Source organism: Pseudophryne corroboree, chromosome 11, assembly GCF_028390025.1.
Source record: "Pseudophryne corroboree isolate aPseCor3 chromosome 11, aPseCor3.hap2, whole genome shotgun sequence".
NCBI classification, from domain to species: Eukaryota; Metazoa; Chordata; class Amphibia; order Anura; family Myobatrachidae; genus Pseudophryne; species Pseudophryne corroboree.
In genome coordinates this window covers 243,155,533-243,175,376 of record NC_086454.1, presented here as the reverse complement: position 1 = coordinate 243,175,376, position 19,844 = coordinate 243,155,533, and the positions used below count along the sequence as shown (strand labels likewise).

The window sequence follows — 19,844 nt, the reverse complement described above, 5'->3', positions numbered from 1 at the left end:
ATGCTGATGAGAAGCCTGTCCTGGACTTAATCCTTTTGAAAATATACAGTATGATTAGGGATGTCTTATGATTGGAGCTGTGTGCAAGTGCCCCCATTAAACCCCCCCCCCCCAAAATCATTTGCTTTCCATTGCCATGCCTCCAGAGGGCAGCATTTTGTTAGGAGGCAGAGGCAAATTCTGAGCCAGATCTCTATATACTGTACATTTAGAAAGACATGAACATAGACCAGTAGCGTTAATAGTTGACAGACAGTTCAGCTTAACACCAACTAAAAAAAGGGGGGGGGGGTAATACTGATAAATTAAATTTTAAAGAAATGAAATCATCACTTTAGGATTTAGAATTTTGGACAGCTCTGAGGATAAATTACGACTAAGTTAGACTGTACGATTTTCTTTAGGTGGAAAAAAAGAAGTGTGCTGAATTCCTTCAACCTAATAAATTATATATATATATATATATATATATATATATATATATATATAATGTATCTATTTCTTGGTTATAGTTTCATCAGAGCCAACCATAAGCTATAAGGCAGAATTGACCATGAAAAACGGAATGTATGTGTGTGTGTGTGTGTGTGTGTGTGTGTGTGTGTGTGTGTGTATATTTATATACACACACACCAAAATGACGCAATCTACAACAGAGATGATTCTACCATAGTACATGTGTTCCACATAACCAAATCAAAAGTTAAATCCTATACAGTACAGTGTTGCTCTGAATGACAAAGTGAACATTTAATTCAATCCTCACCAACCACCAAGGGGCAAGCCTCTTACAACGGGTTCAGTATAAATGACCGGCGGCCGGGATGCCGGCCGTCAGTATACTGACAGCGGCATCCCAGCCACCACTATGCCGGCCGTGGGGCGAGCACTAGAAAGCCACTTGCGGGCTCACTGTGCTCGCCACACTGTAGGCACGGTGGCTCGCCACAGTTTATATTCCCCCTCTATGGGTGTCGTGGACGCGGTATTCCGGCGCCAGCATTGTGACCGCCGGGCCCCCGACTAGCTGTATTTTAACTGCTTCCCTTTAACAACATGCCAGAATTACTTTCCCAGAGAAGATTTTAGTGAAAGAGTCTTTTCAAAGATAAAAAAAAACACACACACACACACACACACCCCCATTGTGAGTTTTTATTCTTGGTCTCTGATATTGCCTCAGCTGCCCATCCCCAGAGTCATGGGCAAATTTTAGAGCAAGGGTGGACAGCACATTATGGGGGCATACACTGCACTGTATGAAATGCTAAGTATGTAATATTTCAGACATACACAGGGCCAGTGAAGGCAGCAAGCTGTTAGGTGTGACAGTAGGGCAAGCACACCTGACCTAAAGGTTATATTTTCCCTGCTCCGTGAGGGGTTTCTAGGCAACTGAAAAACACCTTTTCCTGCGTTTGCCTATGTAAGTGTTTAGTGTTTCAGATAATTCACTATCATGCATTTCTGACAAATACATTGCAGACAGCTTGAGATTTTAAAAACTGCAATGCAATGGCATACCTCCCAACTGTCCTAGTTTTCGCGGGACAGTCACATTTTTTTGGACTGTCTCACTGTCCGACCCGCAGGCAGCAGTGTGCCACGGTGGGGGCAGTTGGGAGGCTCCTGCACTCGCTGCCATGCTTCTCGCATGCACACAGTGTATATTCACAGAGAGCCAGGGGGCATGCTAGCAGCTCACCGAGTGCCGGCCATGCCCACATAGTGACGAGAAAACAGGGTCCGTGGCTCGCGATCGTGGCATTATCGCAATGCCACGCCCTTTTAAGCCATACCAGCTTTTCCGCGCAATGTTCCCTCTTTACAAGATGGTAAAGTTGGGAGGTATGCAATGGTGAGGTCTCCTTGCCATAAGAGGTCTTCATCTACTTTACATTAGATGTTCAGAGAGGAAGGAAAGATATCAATCCTTCCAAAAAAGGTGCCAAATGGAGAAGCTGCTCCTAGCAGTCACTGCTTTTAGCCATCAATCTACTATATACTATAAAATGAAAGCTAGAAGTGGATAGATTTGTATGGGCAATTCTCCCTCACTGACCTCTTTAGAAGGTTTGAAACATTTCCCTCTTCAAAACAAAATATAGGTATCAAAAGTTAGGTTAAAGCTTTAAAAGACAATTTGTATAATTTAAACTTTGTTTTAAATGTTGGCTTTATGTTAATTAATTGTTTATATAAACTTCCATAGGAGGAAATCCATTGTTACTGTTGTTAGTCCTAATAATGCTTCCTGCTGTTAAATGTTTTAAGACAAAGTCAAATGTATCATTCCTTTGTTAATAAACCTGAAAACACAAACTTAATTGTTAAAACCGGGGTAACAGAGGAGTGCAGATGTCTATAAGCTAATAAGTTTGATGTGCATGATACACCTGTTATCCTTTGGGGAGATGGAAGAAAGGAAAGAGCAGATATTTTGTCAATAGCTCATCTGACCATCAGCATCATTTATAAATGTAGACAGCTGACCACACAAGAAAGAAACCACAGGAGGGGGGCTTAAGGTGCCCTCTTCCACATATGCAAATGAGCTTTTTGTAAAACAAGTGCGTCATTAAAATGTTACTGGAATCACACTCCCACCAGAACAGGTCCTCTGTGCAGACAAAATTTAGATCTGTGATGCAAATAATTTTAAAACTTGACGTGTTATGGGTGAGACCACTTTAAAGGTTTGCTGCAAAACTGCTACGTAATATAACTCTTCTTAATACAGTGTGGATTACATGTGATGAGCCAGGCAACTTTTTATATTTCACTTACATACGTGTTCACATACAACTTTGCTCAAATTGTGCCAAATAGTCTGTGTTGTGCCAAATGTGGCTATGTAATTTAGCCACAACAAGCGCTGCAAAATATGCATTAATATGACAAATGTGCAAGGCAAGGATACACCGACTTCTGGCCCTGGCATTTCAGGTACTTCAGTGTGACCTAAGGTCCCCATACATCAGCAATCAAAAAACACACACACACATAATCTGCAGATTCTGAGAGTTTTTACCATATTTAGATTCCCCAATCCACGCCTCGTCGCCTATACATTGCAGATTTTTCAGTGATTTGCAGATCATTTTCAGCAAATACAGATCTGCCATTCATGAAAGGCTCAGTTTACTAGAAATGGTCTGCAAGTCTGCTGATTGTTACCATACACTAGCAGTCTACAGCCTCAACTGATCTGTGAAATCTATCATGTTGGACAACCTGATTTAATAATACCAATCCATTTTTTGTTTGAATCCGCAATCTGTGAACCCGATACAAATTTGCATAATCATCTGAAAATTGCTCCAGTTGATTGTTGATGTATGGGGGCCTTTAGCCACTGATCTGCATTTAAAAAAAAAAAAAAAAAAAACAAAGGAGGGCAAAAAACAGATTTCTGACACAGAGTTTGTGCCAAGTATTGTTATGCTTAATCTACCACTTTAAAATATTGTCACTACTATGCTACTAATCTTGTGTGTCTGGTACACTGAGTGACTTTGTATGTGGATACAATGTGATGAAAGATGTATGGAAATGTATGAATCGCTACCATTGCAGCGCGTCTAAGTTGCTCCAATGATCTCATGCCATATGGCACAAATACATTAGGTAAATGAGGACATAGCTATAGAAATCTGTGTGTTGCAATTAAAGATCATCGCAAAAAAAATAATAATAACACAACATACCACAACTTGCAGAAATATTCACAGGAAAAAAAAGGGTAATGACAAACTGATCTGCCCAGTAAAGTACAACCTTATAACTGCACAGAATTTTTATCAACTTTTTGCTGCTAAACTGGAGTACTGCACTGTACTATGGAATTCCATTTGTGGTAAAAAAAATAAAAATAAAAAAATAAAACAGTAAAAAAACAACAAAAAAAACACATGTCTAAGCCTTAAACTTTAAAGAGTTACAGTTTGGTTGTATCACTTAATGGGAACAGTTTAATTTACTATTTTCATAGCCATTTAATAAATAATGGATTGAAGTTCACAAGCACGGCCCCAAAGACATACCATAGGCTGAAAATTGTTGTATTTGAAGACTTGATTAAAATTACAGTATTTTTTCTAGTTATCAGTATAACATTATTGGAGCGGGACATCTAACTTTCAAAAAGAAAGCCAATAAGTGTCCATTTCCCACAAATACAAAAAGTCATGAGCCACAACTAATTTTGTTTTTCTATTAGAGAATAGACAAGACATTTTAACCCTTTCACTGCAAGCTGGAACTATAATGCATTGAAAAGCGCAATTTTTTGGAGGCCCACTAGGGAACACAAATGATCACAAAACTTATTTACATTGATGAAAGTGAATATTTTCTCATTTATATATTTATATATGTACATATACACAAGCATCTACATTTTATTTTTTTTCCCATGGAAGGTTGTTCCAGATGCTATATTTAGCAGCAATTGTGAGATTCCAGCACATGTTCTATAAGGAATTAACTAAGAAGAAAAAAAAAAAGAAAAAAGAAAAAAAAATTGACTGTAATTTAAAAATTTACACTTTTGCATCATCTCAAATAATCAGAGTGCTTATCAATGTACATAAAATCGATATGCATCGGTGTAAAAAAATTTTTTTTTTTTTTAAATGCACAAAACGTTAAAACATAAGTTAAAAAAAAAAATTTAAAAAAAGGGCCAGGAATAAAACAAAACACACACCTTAACCATTTAGGGAAATATGATAGAGACCTAAAATCGGTCAGTCATTTTGATCCCCACCACCCTCACTCCCCCCAAAAAATGTAAGTAAGACATAACCTTCCCTTAAAACTGTGCATTCAATTTGACATAAAGTAATGTAAATTTCCCATATTACTTTATGCATTAACACAGAGACCATGTAAAATGGAATATATAAAAATAAGTTAATGCCAGAAGATCAATCAAGACTTGCAAGTTGCCATAAATGTTACAGCCTGTTCACCACTCTAGTCAATTAGTATTTAATTCCAAATACAAAGACCAAAGTTAATGCTTGCATTTGTATGTAGTAATCACTAATAAATACACTCACTTAAAACTCTAGAAGTTGGACATGGTACAAAAAAAAAAAAGTTTCAATGTTGCAGTCCTAAAAATAAAATAAAATCAAGCAACCTCTGGCTGCATATTTTGTCCTCGAGAATGTATATGCTAGTTTGTGGCAATCTCTTTACTGTCCTCCACGAAACGCATAAATTTGAAGGAAGTCCCATTTTCACTGTTCGCCAATTTCTCCAGACCAGCTAGAGGTGCATTTGGTTCAGCGTTCTGCAGTTTTTCTAGGTTCCCTGTCAGGCCGCTGATGGGTGAGCTTCCACCATTTCCCAAGCTTCCGGTCATTGGAGTAATTCCACCATTTTGAATCACAGAAATTTCATTGGTCTTCATGGCCAAGCCATTTGACAGAGCGGCAGCATACTGGCTCCAGAAACTTGATGGGTCCCCATTCCCTGCCCTGGCAACCAAATCTTTCTGGAATATTTCTGGAAATTTTACTGGATTCCCTCCTAAAAATGCCATAGGTCCATCTACAGAAAGTCTTCTTCCTCTCCTTGCTGGTGCACTATTCCACATGTGAGTCCCCATATGAACCTACATAAAAATATACAAATGAGAAGTAAAATTAGCTAACTATATAACACAAAACAAAGTCTCACACTAACCTAAAGGTGGCGTCTGAGATCCAAAGAAATTTAGCCCATGATTACAAGTTGATCTATAAGTTTTGATTTATTGAAAGCAGACGTGTACTGCAGCACTGTTCAAAGAGGGCATCATGGACATGAAACAAATGTAGGATGGCCCTCCCCAAATGAGCTTACAATCTAAGAGGTTGGGAAATGCTTGATATGAAAGTAAGGGGAACAATTGTAGCTTCAGGCACTGAAAATGTCTGACAATGTTAGTTATAAAATAAATAGCACCAATTTCACAGAATATGGATGTTAAGAGAAGTTAAATGTTTAAGGAGGTGCAAATACACCAGAAACTACCAATCACATATTCAACCTCAATGGCATTTATAAAAATAAAAAACTAATAAGTGCTACAGAGTTTATGAACATTGCATACTTCACTTTTGCAAGTGGCGATAACACCACATTTGTTCTATGTTTCACCAGAGAAATATTGATTTAACCAATTATGACAGAAAATTTAACCTGCTAAATATGAAAAAAAATAAAATAATAATTACCAAATGGCCTTAAAGTCATTATTCATCTCACATTTCTGACAGCAATCTCTAGAGAAATTCTGTCAGCGCTATGTGTACAAATGCAAAGAGCTTAGCTACTGTTTAAAAACCAGAGTCAGACATGCTCCAGATGAATAAAGAACATCTTGGTCAAACACTTAAAACGGTTTCCAAAGATAAACTCAGTCTTTCAAAAAGTCAATATAAAGGGTTTAACTACATCTGCGTTACACCTTCTGGATAGCCTTAAGACCTGCATATATTATTCTGTCGTAGTCCAATTAAGTACCATAGTCCTGTCATAGTCCTCTTAAGTACCATACTAAAATTATGATGCCAATAATATCAGCATTTGTTTTTTGGTAAGTTATCAATAGAATCCATTTTGTGATATGAACAAACATAAAGCAGGTAACTCAGCAACTACATAAGCAACGTAAAATAAAACACAGTTTTTAATATCACAGGTTCAACGACCAATTCAGATAAGAATATAAAATACAACGTTAGCGATTTGCAATTTGTCTGCTAAATGTAAATAGCCATGTCTTAAGAGTGTTTAAGTGGCCAATAAGGAGTTTGGATAATGACATACTACTGCAGAATGGATGATGTAATAGTTGGCAGTCTGTGGCGCCGAGAGAAGTGCGGGAGGGTACAAATTACCCTGGGCCCAGGTCTAATAGAGGGGCCCAGTGAAGGCCCAGTGGGGGCCCTGGGCTTCTTCCCCCTTTACTTGCAAGAGCAGCTGCAGCTTTTCTCCTCAGCTCAGCCCAGCCCACTCTGCTGTGTGCTGGGTTAGTGTGTGGACATGGTGGCAGTTAAAATACCATTTTTTCTGGGGGGTTTTCTAAGGATACATGGCCACGCCTCATGTGATTAGGCCACTCCCCTTGAAAAGTACCTGGGCCCAGCCAGGCTCTCGACTGCCCTGCTGGCAGTCGTACATCAACACTGAGGTCATGGGTTCGATACCAAACATAGCACTAACTGTGCGCCGTTTGTATTTTCTGCCTGTACTTGCATGGGTTTCCTCCCATAATCCAAAATATACTGGTAGGTTAATTGGCTCCCAATATAAAAAACGAACCCTAGTGTGTAAGTGTGTACATGGGCAGACTAGATGGGTCTTATCTGCCATTCAAAATTCTAAGGGATATACAGTATTTACTAAAGTGTGGATTTTCAGAAGTGGAGATGTTGCTCATAGCAACCAATTAGATTCTACTTAAGATTTATCTGGCACCTTCTACGACAGGGGTGGGGAACCTTTGGCCCTCCAGCTATTGTTAAGCTATACATACCAGCATGCCCTGCTACAGTTTTCCTATTTCGTCAAGCAAAAAAAAAAAATGTTGCAGGGCATGCCGGGATGTGTAGTTCAACAACAGCTGGAGGGCTGTAGTTTACCCACCCCTGTTCTAGAAGATAGTAGCTAGAATCTGATTGGTTGCCATGTGCAACATCTCCACTTCGGAAAACTCGCACTTTAGTAAAGATACCCCTGTATTTCTATGAACTAATTGCAGCAGCAGTGTTAGTTTGGCCCAGCCTCAACCACCATTTTACCTGGTTTCACTTACAATTTTATATTATTGTTACAATAAATGGCAGTTGCATATGCTTTATTAATGACATTTTTGCCCTGTGTACCTCATTGAACCAGAACAGAGCATCAATTTGCTTTACCCAGAGTTTTGTTTTTTTGTAACACTAACAATTACATTTCTAATATATTGTGGACAAAGTAACTTTCCATGACACACAAAGAAAGCAAGTCAAAGCAAAATAAATATATATATATATATATATATATATTTCCAATGCATTAATCAAATTTTACCCAAATGTCATATTTAATATATTTACTTGTCTGCTATTAGGCCAAAATAGGAAACTTTTTGTACATCATGTTTATTTTTTTGCTATTTAATTGCGATAATTGGGTAAAAAAAAATAAAAAAATAAACACTATAGCTTTTAGAAGGAAACAAATAGTTTTAATTGCAAGAAACGACAGTATTTGAAATATTAGGCCTTATTCACAGGGTTACTATTAAAAATCCAAATTTTAATAGACAGGATTATTCTATACTAGCTAAAATATTTTAAACTAATAACAATATCATGCTAGGGTATAGTCTCTGATCATCCTTCTGGAACCAAGAAAGAAATTGTATTCACATAAAGCTATGAAATTTGAAGGGTTTTAAAGGGGGGTAGAAAATAAAGAGGGAGAAGTAATAGGATGTGTCACCCCATGAATGCAGTGCTAAATCGTTATACTGTCAAACAAATATTAACAATTTATGATTTAATTCCGTATTCAAACTTCATTTGCAAACATTGCATTTATTTGGTTACTGTATAGAGTATTTTTCAATTGTTTTACACTGTGATGCCTGGGAATTAGTCTGTGTACATAGTATTGGGAAGGCACTATTGTCAGTTTATCGAAGTCACAGTTTAACAACTCTGGATATGTACAGAACCAGACAGACTTGAAGGTGCACTTTAGCATTAAATAAAAGTTAACTGTATCATTAAGGAACAAAATAAAGTGGGGGGAAAAAAAATTAAAAAAATTATACAGATATTCAATATTTGTTTAAGACAAAGCAGGACGTGTGAAACCTTTCCGAACAAGACTAAGAGGTCTGGTCTAAGTACTTTTGACTATTGCAAAACTAGAAACTCAGCCAGTCATTATGAATAAATACAAATGCAGCTGTTCTAAATGAGAGTCATGTCAAAATACACATTTGTTTTTATTGCATAGAGTGGTAAAAATTTTGCCATGTGCACACAGAGAAAATGAAAATTAATCTCTGGTTTCCAACACACCTAGGAAAAGTGCCACTTTCAGTCTAGTTGCTATGGGTTACAGCACATGTGTATATACAGCACTGTTTTGCTGTGCAGAAGACACACAAAACAGTTACTGCCATTTTGCTAAATGTTCATTCCTAACCACCAGTTATGGACCCAATATCACCAACAATGCCATTTACACTTACTTATTCAGCACTGATCAAGCAATTTGCTGAGCTAATCTCCCTACTATAAACTGAAATTGTGACAGATTTGACAAATTTTTATCATCATCTCCTTCATCTTTAAGGCACTAATGTGTTATTTTTTTGTATAGCACATTATAATAAAACCTAGCATTAAAACATGCTATGAAATATTGCAGATTAGTCTCATAGTGAGATAGATTTGCACTGTAATGCACCTTTCAAAATCACCAATACTATTCAAGCTCAGAGCACGGACATTAGAAGTGTGCAATCTACACATGATCCTTAATCTGTGTTGGATCACTGAGCAGGTAAGTGAAGTAACAAAAATACAACTGTGTGGCACTATGGATCATTAATAGGTATGGAAAATCTGAACTTCACTATATAGCATTTTAACAGTTTAATATGAATGGATATTGTGGTGGTGTAGTGGTTAGCATGCCGTTTCACAGCCCAAGATCTTGGCTTCAATTCCCTCCAGGGGTATGTGTGGAGTTAATATGTTCTCACATGTTTGCATGAGTTTCCAGGTTCTCTTATTTCTACCCACAATGTGGGTAAGAAAAAAATACTCCAATTATAAAGTGCAATGGAATATGCTGTTACTGTACATAAAGGTGTGTAGATGTGGTAGGGAATATAGATTGCAACCTCCGCTGGGGCAGATGTGAAAGACTCAATATTCCCTTTAAAAGAGACGCTGAATATGCAAGCTATATAAAATAACTTTATATAAAAGGGTGACGTTTATGACTTATAGAATCTTGAAGTAACAAAAAAATAAATAAATTGGTTTTGGATAGTTTACCTTAAGATTGCCTTTCGTAGTAAATGCTCTTCCACAAATGGTGCAGGCAAATGGTTTTTCACCAGTGTGGGTCCGCTCATGGATTTGTAAAGCACTGGAAGAGGAAAACGATTTGCCACACGCATTGCAATAATGCTGCTTTGGAGTCCGTCTGGCCAAGGATGGAAGGAGAACAGGAGATGTAGCTGAAGATGAGAGAGATCCCGAAGATGCAATACTTGAAGGCTGTTCCTTATCATGTGGTAAGCCATGCATGAAACCATTAAATTCAGTTTTTATGATAGTTGCCAGTGGAGTTGGAGCAGTATTTAATGGTAAATTGGTGTTTGTGGTGAAATTAGTGTTAGTGGTGAAATTAGTGTTAGGCTCAAACAGTTGTGATGGTAGATCTCTCATCTGGTGTGTAAGCATATGCTGTTTTAAGTTACCTTTAGTGGAAAAGCCACGATTGCAGATTGTGCAAATAAATGGCCTCTCTTTGGTATGGCTTCTGTAATGAATGTCCAAGGCACTCTGACATGCAAATGTTTTGCCACAAATATCACATATTGTGTTTTTAAACTTACTTCGTTCTCTGAATGGAAAGAGCACACCCAAAGGTTCTTCCTTGACCATTTTATCAGTGTTGGTGGATGTCAAATCAAGGGCACCTCCATTAGCAGGAGTTGGTGACATCCCGTTGTGGAGCTCAGGTGGTAAAGTTCGTGACTGCTTTTCATCTATGTTAGGAAACTTTAGAAAGTCATTTGTGCTATTAGGTGACAGAGCATTCATGGAGTAAGTAGACTCAGAGGCAGCAGGGCTTCCAGCACTCTGGCTTTCTATATCTCCACATAGAGATGAAGAGTCATTGGTCATAACATCACCTTCAACAGAACCATTTTCAGCCGACTTCAGGCTAGCCTGGAGCTGCTCTACCAGTCCAGCATTGATCATCTTCATTTGATTCTCCAAAGCTGCAATACTTGAGATTTCAGGGGGTAGCGGGGAGGAAGACAGGCTATCTCGAGATGCATCTGCAGATTTAGGAGTGTCAGGGACACTGCTATCAGGACAGTCTTCCATGTTTTCATCTGAGAAGTTGTCCAGATCATCAATAGTTTTCTCATCAAAGGATCCAGTATCAGATTCCATAGAGTCAGGATAGCTTTCAGCAACTGGGGTGTTAGGAATTTGTCCTCCCATATGCATCCTGATATGTTGCTGCAGTACAACAGCATTAGTAAATTTCTTTTGACAAATGGGGCATGAATGCTGTACCCTAAGTGGTGGCATGGCACGGTGTACGCTGTAATGGGTCTTTAGGTTACCTTTTGTGGTAAAAGCACGCCCACATATTTTGCATTTAAAAGGTCTTTCCCCAGTATGTGTCCTGTAATGCATTTTTAGGGCACTCTGGCAGCTGAGTACCCGATGACAAATGACACACTCGTTTGGGTCACTAGACTTTTTGTCAATGTTTTCTACAAGTTGCTGTAGTTTAGAGGTCTCAGATGTAGGTGCTGCATCCAAAAGCCCCCCAAAGGGGAACTTGGCTTTGAACTGTTCTGAGATGAATGGAAGCATTGGGTTTGGAAAAGCTGCAGTAGTGGTGGGAGCAGAATCATCTACAGGGGAGCAGGTGGAACTGTTGAAATTTTGGAAAAAATTTGACTGTTGAGAATGGTCTTCACCTTTATCATCTGAGGTGGGTAACTCACTAGCCTCAGTCTCTTCTGGAAGCATGTCTTTTTTTAGAAGTGGTTCTAGCGCTGGCAAATCACCTTTTACGTTATCCAATGGACTCACAATTGGATGATTGATTGGTTGAGGTTGGGGTTCCTCAGTCTTAATAAATGGTGTTAAGTTGGGCATGGTTGGTGGGAGTGGCATCCCCACAGATGTTGTAAGTGTAGGCAAAACTGGTTTCGTGTCCAACCAGTTTGTTACAGGCTTTTCTGGTGGTATAGACATCCCATATGGAATTCCCGTACTTGTAGGTATATTGTCTAAATGCTCCGGCACAGGGTATGGGTTCATCTGAATGTGAGGATACTTCTCTTTGTGGCGCTGAAAGTGAACTTTTAGATTCCCTTTGGTGGAAAACCTGTTTCCACAAATGTTGCATTTAAAAGGTCTCTCACCTGTATGAGACCGAAGGTGGATCTGCAAGGCACTGTCACTACCAAAGACCTTTGCACAGAACCTACACTTGTGTTTGAAGAATGACTCATCTGATGTGCTCTTTGATTCAAAAGTAGTCACATTGGCTGGCTTGTTTTTCCTCAGAGAGTTTAAATCCTCTGCTGCTGTTCCTAGGTTGGGCAATGTGCTGGGGAAAAGGGTGTTACTTGGGGAAGGCTGAGGTAGTAGTGGGTTAGATGCAGGACTTAATAGACTGCTTATTGCAAAAGCTGGTGATGATGTTACAGGTGCTGGTGGGTTACTGACCTGTGAGCCACCAGTGCTTGAAGGTACTCTGTCTGAGGAGGGTGAATTAATTGCTGCTGCTACCACCGTCTTTTGATTAATAGTTGGAGGAGAAGTACTGTTGGATGGAATAGGGTTTCCAGGGCTGCTCTGAGGTAGCTGTACTGGGGGTGGTTGCTTTATGCCACTAATGCTGGCTGATTGACTAGCAAGACTTTGTGCTAAGCCAGCTGCTGCAGCCAGCTGTTGAGACAAGTGGGAACTCAGTGTGGCTAGCGGAGTGGCAGATACCCTCAATGTCCCTTGTGAGCCACTAGAAGATGTAGGTATCTCTGCACTTTGTGAAGCCAGCAATAATATTTGGTTTCGGATTTGCTCAATCAGGTGCAACTGGTGTATCTGCTGTTGCTGTAAAGCCAGGAGCTGCTCCATGAGTGCAGGTACAGCAATTTTATTGTTGTTGGACCCTTTAGATTTAGCTTCTTGGGAGAACTGTGCCACGGCCACTCTAGTACTCTGAAGGTTTTCAATGATGACATTGCTGTTAATCATAGAAAAGTTGCCCAAAGTTGTCAGATCCCTTACTTGAGGTAGTGAGGTTGTGATAGCTGAGGTACCCAATGTGGAATTATTACTGCTTGAAACACCATTGTCCACTTTGTTGGAACCACTGCTGCTATTGCTAGCTCCAATCTCCACCTCCATGGATTCTTCTTTGTCAGCCTTGTCATGCTCTGAAAGGTCACTACAGTCTGCTTGATCTGCGTTATTAACTGTGTCATTCATGTGCTCGTCAGGATTATCTGAGGGGGGACTAGGAGAGGTTGTTTCAGCAGGAGGTGGTGGTGGATTTTCATTCACAATTAGAACCAATTGATTTTTAGTGCAGTTCTTCTTGTGTTGCAACAAATCTGATAGTTCAAAGAACTCTGCACAGCATCTGCTACAGACATGAGCATCCTTGTTCTTGGGTGTGCGATGAGTTTGACCCCTCTCTCCGACTCCTAAAAACCAAGAAGTTAATAATAATTAGAATAGTACTTTATGAAGCAATGTTCGCAACAAGTTACTGCCATTCAAAAGCAAAATGGCCAGAAGCATAGCTCATTATCACGTATTGCTCGCAACTTTTTTTTGTCTTTTTACATTAGGCTTAAGTGAAGCTAAATATGTCCTACTGTCCTAGATAATCATCTACTTCAAATAATCCATCAAAATATAAAATACTATGAAAAGAACACATTGGGCAATAATGAAATTCCATAGCGGATATTGATTTCCAATATTTCATGCTCTTTATTGTGTAGTCGTGCACTGGGCACAAAACAATTTGAAGGACTCATTAAACATTCTAGTTACCATCAACCTTATTCGTTTTAAATGGTCTCAAATATACCTGATCCTTGGGCCTGGCACTTTGAAGTCATTTAGCTCCCAATCAATCTGGGTCGACAACTTAACATTACATCAGAATTTAGACAATGTCTTGGACTCACATATACCTACCCAGGTAACACTTCAAAAATTAAAAATTGCTAATTCTTTAAATAAAATAAAAAAGAAAAGTGGTTTATACTTAAATAGGTGCATTTGAAAATGTATATATGGTAATAAAGGCCTTCTTGTATGCTTCAACTACAAACAATACGGTAAAAAAATGCACATACATAATGCAAACTAGGTAAATAAAACCTATGCATATGTGCCAAGCAGTGGGGAGCCAAAAAAAATCCAGTTTTAATTTTACATTTGCATAGCAAAGAAAGGTGATAATAGCAATCCATTGTTACACATCTGTGTAGCTCAGAGAATTTCAAATAGTTGATTGGGAACGCTCACCAATTTGTTGTTCCCACTAGTTGCTCACATTTCTTATCATACCCAGGGCCATTTGCAAATTAAACATAAGACTGACTCCAAAACTAACCGATCCTATTGAAGAACAGGATAGTTTCCTATTGTTCTCCCAGCATGAAGACAGAGATTTCTGTTGTTCAAAATGGTGTGTGGTTATCTTAAAAGGCTGTGAAAAAAACTGCTTAATTCAGAGATTACCTCCCTGCCTGTTTTACTGCAATCCTAAAATCACATAATGGGGAGTTTCCATGACACTACATAGAATTTGTCCATACTTTTTTTTTTCTTTTTAGTTCTTACGCAAATATACCCTCGTCAAATACACTTATTTGAACCAGTGCACAAACTCCATTTAGGAGTAAAAAAAAAAAATGTAAATATTTTTTTTATTATATATAAACATTTTATAAATATTTACAATAAATTAGTAATATTAATCATTGTGCAAAGTTGTAAATTGCCCATTTTTTCTATTTAAAATAGAAAAGTGAAAGAAAAAGAAAAAAACCCATAATAAATGTTGGAATATTTCGTACATAGTAAGACATAACACATTATCTCTCTTTTAAACATTAAAATAGCAAGAATTAAAAATAATTCCTTTACGGAGAGTACAGCATTATGACAGAAAAGGCAGTCGTGACTCTACTGTTTTGACAAGCAATGTATGTATTTTAGATCCTTCGTTTTACCAGGAAAATTCAGCATCTAATATATTCAACAGAAATGTTGCACATTTCCATATGTAATGGTTATGTCCCATCTACTTTTACAGCCAATTATGAGGGAACAAAAAGCCATTCTGTTTGTGCACACATTTTGAACAAAATGCATTAAACCTATTATGTCAGCATGTTCATTTAAGCTCCACATTCAGTGGAAAATACGTTTCAACCAGATCACATTTATCAAAACATAATGCCACTTTAAAACACAGTTTTGCTTGGTCAGCTAATAGCAAATTCAGGACTAAACAGTTTGTAGAGAGGGTCAAAGATTGCTCTATACTAACTGGGATAAAGGTCAGGCTGAAATACAGTAGTTTTGGAAAGTAATAAACATTACTTAAAAACTTAGTCAAAGCACATAAGCAGCCTAATAGTTCTGCAATACAAGACTCAAAATGATGCAGCAATTGTACCACTTAAATAATATGCCTCCTTAGGAGTGTATCAAACAGTTCTCTGTCAGTAAAGGGTTAAAATAAGTTGACATACTTTCATTTTTAAAGAGAAATTTCACTTCATCTACTTCAGATTTCATTTCTTGAGATTCTCTGTTGATCCTCATCTGTAACAAATCCAGTGTACCTAAAATTATATGAAAATATATATGTTGGGAAGGTGTACATAATAATGTACAAGGTATTAAATTAGACTCAGCGATGGATACCCTTGACCAGTGTGTACTCATAAATATTTTAAATATTCTTTTTACTTAAATATATAAAAAAAATACACAGCAACTAAAAATCAAGCAATACAAAAGTATATAACATGATATTAAATTGGTATCATAATATATATATATATATATATATATATATATATATATTAGATAGATAAAATCTTACTGGCCAACTAAACATAAAAAGTTACAATTCTGCGTAACAATAGGATTACAGTACAAGCATATTGTAGCAAATACACACACCTAGAGGATACATAGTAAATTCACAAAATGAAAATTAAAACAAAAACTTAAAGTCCTAAGATAAGACCATGTAGCTAATCTATAATTATTAAAAATTATACTACAATAAACTAAAATTAAGTTCACACTTTATAATAGTGAGTGAACACTAGGTGGGGTTTGGGGTGTGTGGGGGGGGAGGGGGGTTATATGACAATTCCAGTGTCAGTGAAAGAAAGGCTCCTTGAGGCTACAACTACACTTTGGCTACATAAATATTGGCATTCAGACAAGAAACTAAATCCCAGTTGTTTTGGAGAACACTGCTCTATGGGAAGCACTTGTCAATCCACTGTGGGTTTCTGTGTGAGGGCAGGAAGGGGGAATAGGGTTAGTAAAGAAGTGGTGCTGATAAGGTGTACTTAGTTTGTTAACTCCCTGCTAGGAAAGATCAGGAGGACTGAATTCGGGGTCACTGAGAGAGAATCAAAAAACATATTGAAGCCTGAACTTTGTCACCTATTCAAGAGAGGAGGCCAGCAGAGGTTAAGAAAGCAGAACATTTTAGATTAATGTACAGGATGATTAAGGTTAGCATATAGTATATGAAATACATTTCACCTCCATCAATTCAACATAATCTGCCGAAGTACACTCAGACAATATTTCTAGTGCAAAATGTAGGATTTCCAAGTAATCACAACATGAGAAATATTATACACACATATATATATATATATATATATATATATATATATGTGTGTGTGTGTGTGTGTGTGTGTGTATAACACACACACACACAGATAAATAAGTTATATATAAACAAAATTTTGGACCTTGAAATTAAAGAGTTAGTGCTGTATATGTAAGTAGGTTTAATTCTACTGCCATGAATTATCAAAGTAAATTAAAAAATATGCTTTAGATTCACGGTTTTATTTATATTTGACTTATATTTCAGAACTGCTAATTAAAATTATCTCAAACTCCGCCCAACTTCTGCTAGGAAAGGAATTGTTACATTTTTTAGTAGATAATAATGTTTACACAACACTGAAACCCTGTACTATAGAGGGGGGAAGCTACACTCAGGCAATTCTGCAGTTTACAAACGTTTGTAGATGTCTCTTCAAGCACGGGCAGGGAAATCCTGCAATTAGCCAAATATTACACATAGGTTTGAAATAAGCCTTTCCTGGCTTACAAGCATTTACATATTTCCTAAGAATATTATGTCATTGTGGCAGTTAAACTTGCACTGAGTACTATATGTACATCAAGTTCTATTCATCTATTTGTAAGAATTGTGGCGTTTCATGGCTTTACTAGAACACTAATATTATTACAAGTTAATCCTGTGAACTATTACAAAACATGACCTGCAGGCAGATTTAGGCTTATTGTTAAAAACCTGGTTTAAAACTCCAAGTAAAACAATTACAGTATGTGATAATTATTTTTATTTTAGTTTTGTAATAATTTGGAGTTTCATTTAAAATAATTAAGACAATTCCATTTATGAGTTACTTTATATTTTTTTCAGGGCTATTAACCATACGTGCGATGATTTACAAGTTTGCTTAAAGAAATTCACTGCTAATATATCACAGTATTTTCTTAGTGCAAACAGAAGAAAACAAACCCGTAGCTGTATTTAACATAGTATAAAACATAGTAATTATGTTGCAAATGCTTAGATCTTATTTAGACACAAACAAAACAAGGAGCCTTTGAAGTAAGCTTGCATTTGAGTAATTAAAACGTTTCTAAGGAAACAATATGCAACACAGTTTGTAAAATAATACAAAAGGTGGCGGGGGCTTCAAATTTACACCAATTTCATTTTGATTGCGGCTAATAAAAATATATATAGTAAGAATAAGGATCAGATTATTAAAAATCGTTAGATGAACAAAATTAGGGTTATATCTGGAGATGCTAAAACATATACAGTAGAATAAGGAACTATGCAAAAATATTTTATCTAGGAAGTTCTGCAGGATAAAATGTAGTCAATTAAAGTAAAAAAAAATTGAAACGGGATCTTCTGGTTTGCTTTTCAAAGGATGGGTGGCTACTGATAATGATAATAAATAGATAAGCCCTTAGAGATGGGACATTAACAACAGAAAAGCTCCGATTACACCAAAATACTCTTGTTTTCGGGCATGGAACTAAAAGAGTGACCATATTTTTTGTTCTGTCCCTTTTTTTTTATTTTTTTGGTACATCTGGGTTAATGAGTAACCATCCCAAGCTGAATGTGGTTAATATTTTAGCTGGATGAGGGTGGAAAGAAATATGAAGTCTCTGGGGTCACCTCTCTGTGAGGGACTCATATGGGATGAAGCCGTCAGCTGCGCTTAGTTTTTGGGGGTGTATAAAGAGCCAAGCAGTACGGAGATAAAATAGTTAAATCCTCAGGGCAGCACTTCGTAAAAAGTTATCTTTAGACAAAGGTGCTAGCTTATAAGCATGCCATGCTGATTCCTAAAGAGATACAGAGATGGATCTATCAGGTATCATCAGTAGGGATTGGACTTTTTTTTGGGGGGGGGGGGGGGGGAAGGAAAAAAAAAAGTTTCCCCCCACCCTTTCTTATACCAGCCCATGTGGAGTGCATTGTGAGTTACTGAATAGCTGGAAGAGCTGACCCTAAATGTTGCATGATAACACAAAAGGGGCATGGGGAGCAGCCTGCTATTCCTGTAGGATGTGAGGCATCAGGGGACAAATCGTTTTTCCACGGGGGTCTGGTGCCATGTAGCAGAGATGGTCACACAAGGTGCATGCAAGCGGGTGAGTCTGAGAAGCACAGCACAGAGCAGGGGGGAGACCGGCTGTAGGGACCCCAGTGTAGAGGGGCTGGTAGCATACCCCAAAATACCTCAGAGATCATCCTCCGTCCAATAAGCACCATATAATAATAACACACTGCACTGATACACACTCTGATCCCTACACAGCAGCTCGCACTGCGCTCACATGCAGGGGACAGACGGGGAGAACATACAGAAGTTTGTCAACAAGCAGTTACTGTGAGCAGCAGAACGATCAGTACAATATATATATATATATATATATATATATATATATATATATATATACACACACACACACACACACACACACACACACACACACACACACACACTGTATAGTACAGGCAGATAGCAGAGTAAAGTTGGTAAAAGTGAGAGTGCAGCGCTGGAGTACAGTACCACGTAGCTGGGAGGGCAGCGCACAGTCCGGGTCGCTGAGAAGTACAGTACAGACTGTCACATATTGGAAGCAACAAACTTGTGTCCCGCAGCCGGGATGTGACCTCCCCGGCAGTGCTGGGACTATAGAGGGGAGTGTTAGGTGGGGTCTCCCCGTTACGGAGGCTAGATCTACCCCAGGAGACAGTGAGTGCCCGGGCATCACAGGGCACACAGTCCGGCGGCCGGGGTATCAGTGAGTGCGGGAGGAGCCTCGGGTAGCCAGGGATGGGGGGAGAGGGTGATCGGTGCGGGCAGCAATAACGGGGTTACTCCCAGGGCTGCTCCGGCTATGCGCAGAGGAAGGACACCGCTGCCCCACCACTTACCATGACTTCCAGGCAAGGCCAGACCGGGGTCCGATTGGAAATGCTGGGGTTTCGCCTGCTTCCTCCGAGACATGCTGGCTCACACATCAGCTGGGGCAGAAGACAAATAATTTACTCCCAAAATGTGCTCCCAATCCCGGGCAGGGAGCCCCAGCCAGCGCGCATGTGTCCTGCCATAATTATGATGATCAATAATGCATTGCGATTAATCATAGGAGAGGGGGTGGCGATGTGCCGGGGAGAGGGCTGGTTGGGGGGCTGGCACATGGCCAGCTCTGTTCAAACCAGCTCGCCCTAAT

General features: G+C 38.4%; 1 protein-coding gene across 1 annotated transcript; it reads right to left on the bottom strand.

Annotated features, from left to right (window-relative positions):
• Positions 1–4,015: 4,015 nt before the first annotated feature.
• On the bottom strand, positions 4,016–19,720 carry SALL1 (spalt like transcription factor 1). The gene is made up of 4 exons (XM_063945311.1): positions 19,546–19,720; positions 15,542–15,634; positions 10,059–13,471; positions 4,016–5,623 (listed from the first exon to the last, which is right to left on the bottom strand). The coding sequence occupies exons 1-4, from the start codon at positions 19,616–19,618 to the stop codon at positions 5,183–5,185; spliced, it is 4,020 nt and encodes a 1,339-aa protein (XP_063801381.1). The 5' UTR covers positions 19,619–19,720; the 3' UTR covers positions 4,016–5,182.
• Between the last annotated feature and the right edge of the window lie 124 nt (positions 19,721–19,844).

Bases quoted from the DNA above. Each gene is read 5' to 3' on its own strand.
- SALL1 (XM_063945311.1), bottom strand. From the start codon at position 19,618: ATGTCTCGGAGGAAGCAGGCGAAACCCCAGCATTTCCAATCGGACCCC. The intron at 15,635-19,545 runs GTAAGTGGTGGG...ATATAATTTTAG, and splicing joins GGCCTTGCCTGGAAGTCATG to GTACACTGGATTTGTTACAG. The intron at 13,472-15,541 runs GTATGTCAACTT...CTTGGTTTTTAG, and splicing joins ATTTCTCTTTAAAAATGAAA to GAGTCGGAGAGAGGGGTCAA.